Source organism: Gossypium hirsutum, chromosome A10 (assembly GCF_007990345.1).
Source record: "Gossypium hirsutum isolate 1008001.06 chromosome A10, Gossypium_hirsutum_v2.1, whole genome shotgun sequence".
Lineage (NCBI taxonomy): Eukaryota > Viridiplantae > Streptophyta > Magnoliopsida > Malvales > Malvaceae > Gossypium > Gossypium hirsutum.
Window position 1 is genome coordinate 62,729,776 of NC_053433.1, and position 1,372 is coordinate 62,731,147.

At 36.4% G+C, this 1,372-nt stretch overlaps 1 protein-coding gene across 1 annotated transcript; it reads right to left on the bottom strand.

The window, feature by feature from the left end:
- Nucleotides 1-289: 289 nt before the first annotated feature.
- On the bottom strand, nt 290-1,162 carry LOC107915991 (S-protein homolog 6). The gene has a single exon (XM_016845163.2). The coding sequence runs from the start codon at nt 1,076-1,078 to the stop codon at nt 551-553; it is 528 nt and encodes a 175-aa protein (XP_016700652.1). The 5' UTR covers nt 1,079-1,162; the 3' UTR covers nt 290-550.
- Nucleotides 1,163-1,372: the final 210 nt, after the last annotated feature.

Below are 1,372 nucleotides of genomic sequence, written 5' to 3' on the forward strand. Positions count from 1 at the left end.
ACTGAAACAAATTCAAAGATAAGGTTCATTATTATTCTTTTAGCCATGATTTTGTCCTACAATATTACTTTCTTTCCACTTGATTGCTGCTAAGGCTAGCAACCTAGTTGTTAATCACCATGGACGGACCAAGATTATATTCGCCCTTAACCTTTTATTCTATTCTTATATTTTAATGTGTTGTGGAGCTTGATGCCCCAAAGAAAGCCATTAATAAAGATAGTACAACCAAGGTACTACAGAATTTGAGCAATTCCTTTTAACAAAAGAGCTAGTTTTGGAACATATGTGCTGAAATTTCAACTTTTTAAAAGAAAATCATATTTGTTTTCAGCTTCCATAAGGCATATGTGTGCCTCAGAATTTAATCAAATTTTATTCTTTCTCCGTCAAGGCCAAGCCCACCATTAAGATCTCAATGGACAAAACTGTTCTGCTCATATAGCAATAGCGGAAAAAAAAAAAAAGGAAGACAACGAAAGTTCTGTTTACATTGACAGACAAGATAAGGTTTTTATCTGCACGCAAAAGTATGGGTTGGCATGCAAAATCAATACCAGGAGAAGTCTTTCTTCCAATTGACTTCATCACTGCTAAAGTAGAACCCATCCTCTTTAACCAGCCAAGAACATTTGTTAAGAGGAGCACACCGTTGACTGTCTCTAGGAACCTTAAAGGCATCAAAACTCCTCCTCTTGGCATCCCATTTCATTGTACACAAGTAATGAGAATTACCCCAGATATTGGTCTTGAGCCTCCATCCAAAATCGTCACCTTCCTGCAGGGCACGGCCCCCCATATCTCCATCCTGTTGTGATATGCACCAGATCACTAAAGGCAGCGATGAGTTGTTGGAGAAGCCATTGATAACACGAACTTCAAACTCCATCCCGAACAAGTGTGCTGGTTGATACACACACATGAAGATGATACCCAAAGCAACAAAAAACATTAGCAGAAAGCGTGTTGAAATCTTCATGTTCGCCAAATAATGATGCTGAACCCTCTTCTTCAACGACAACCACCTCAATTCCAAGGCAATAAGAGCTTTCACTGGAATCCCCATTAATACTAGCATGCCTATATAGGCAAACTTTTATTCCCTTACAAAGTTACCAACTTAAGATGCCTTTCTATGGTAAGTCCTACAACTATATATAATATTTCCCCGCACATAGTCAGGTAACCTTGGATTTATAGCCTTCTATGACCTTGGTGGATAAGCTTACCATTCTATTCAACACTTTCGAAAAAAAAAATTTAATTAATGTGCCTTATTTTGATTTTTTTTTAATTTTAATCAGAATCGAACTAAGTATTATATTTAACTAAATCAATTAGAACATGAATTTTTATAGGAAAAAAAAATGAA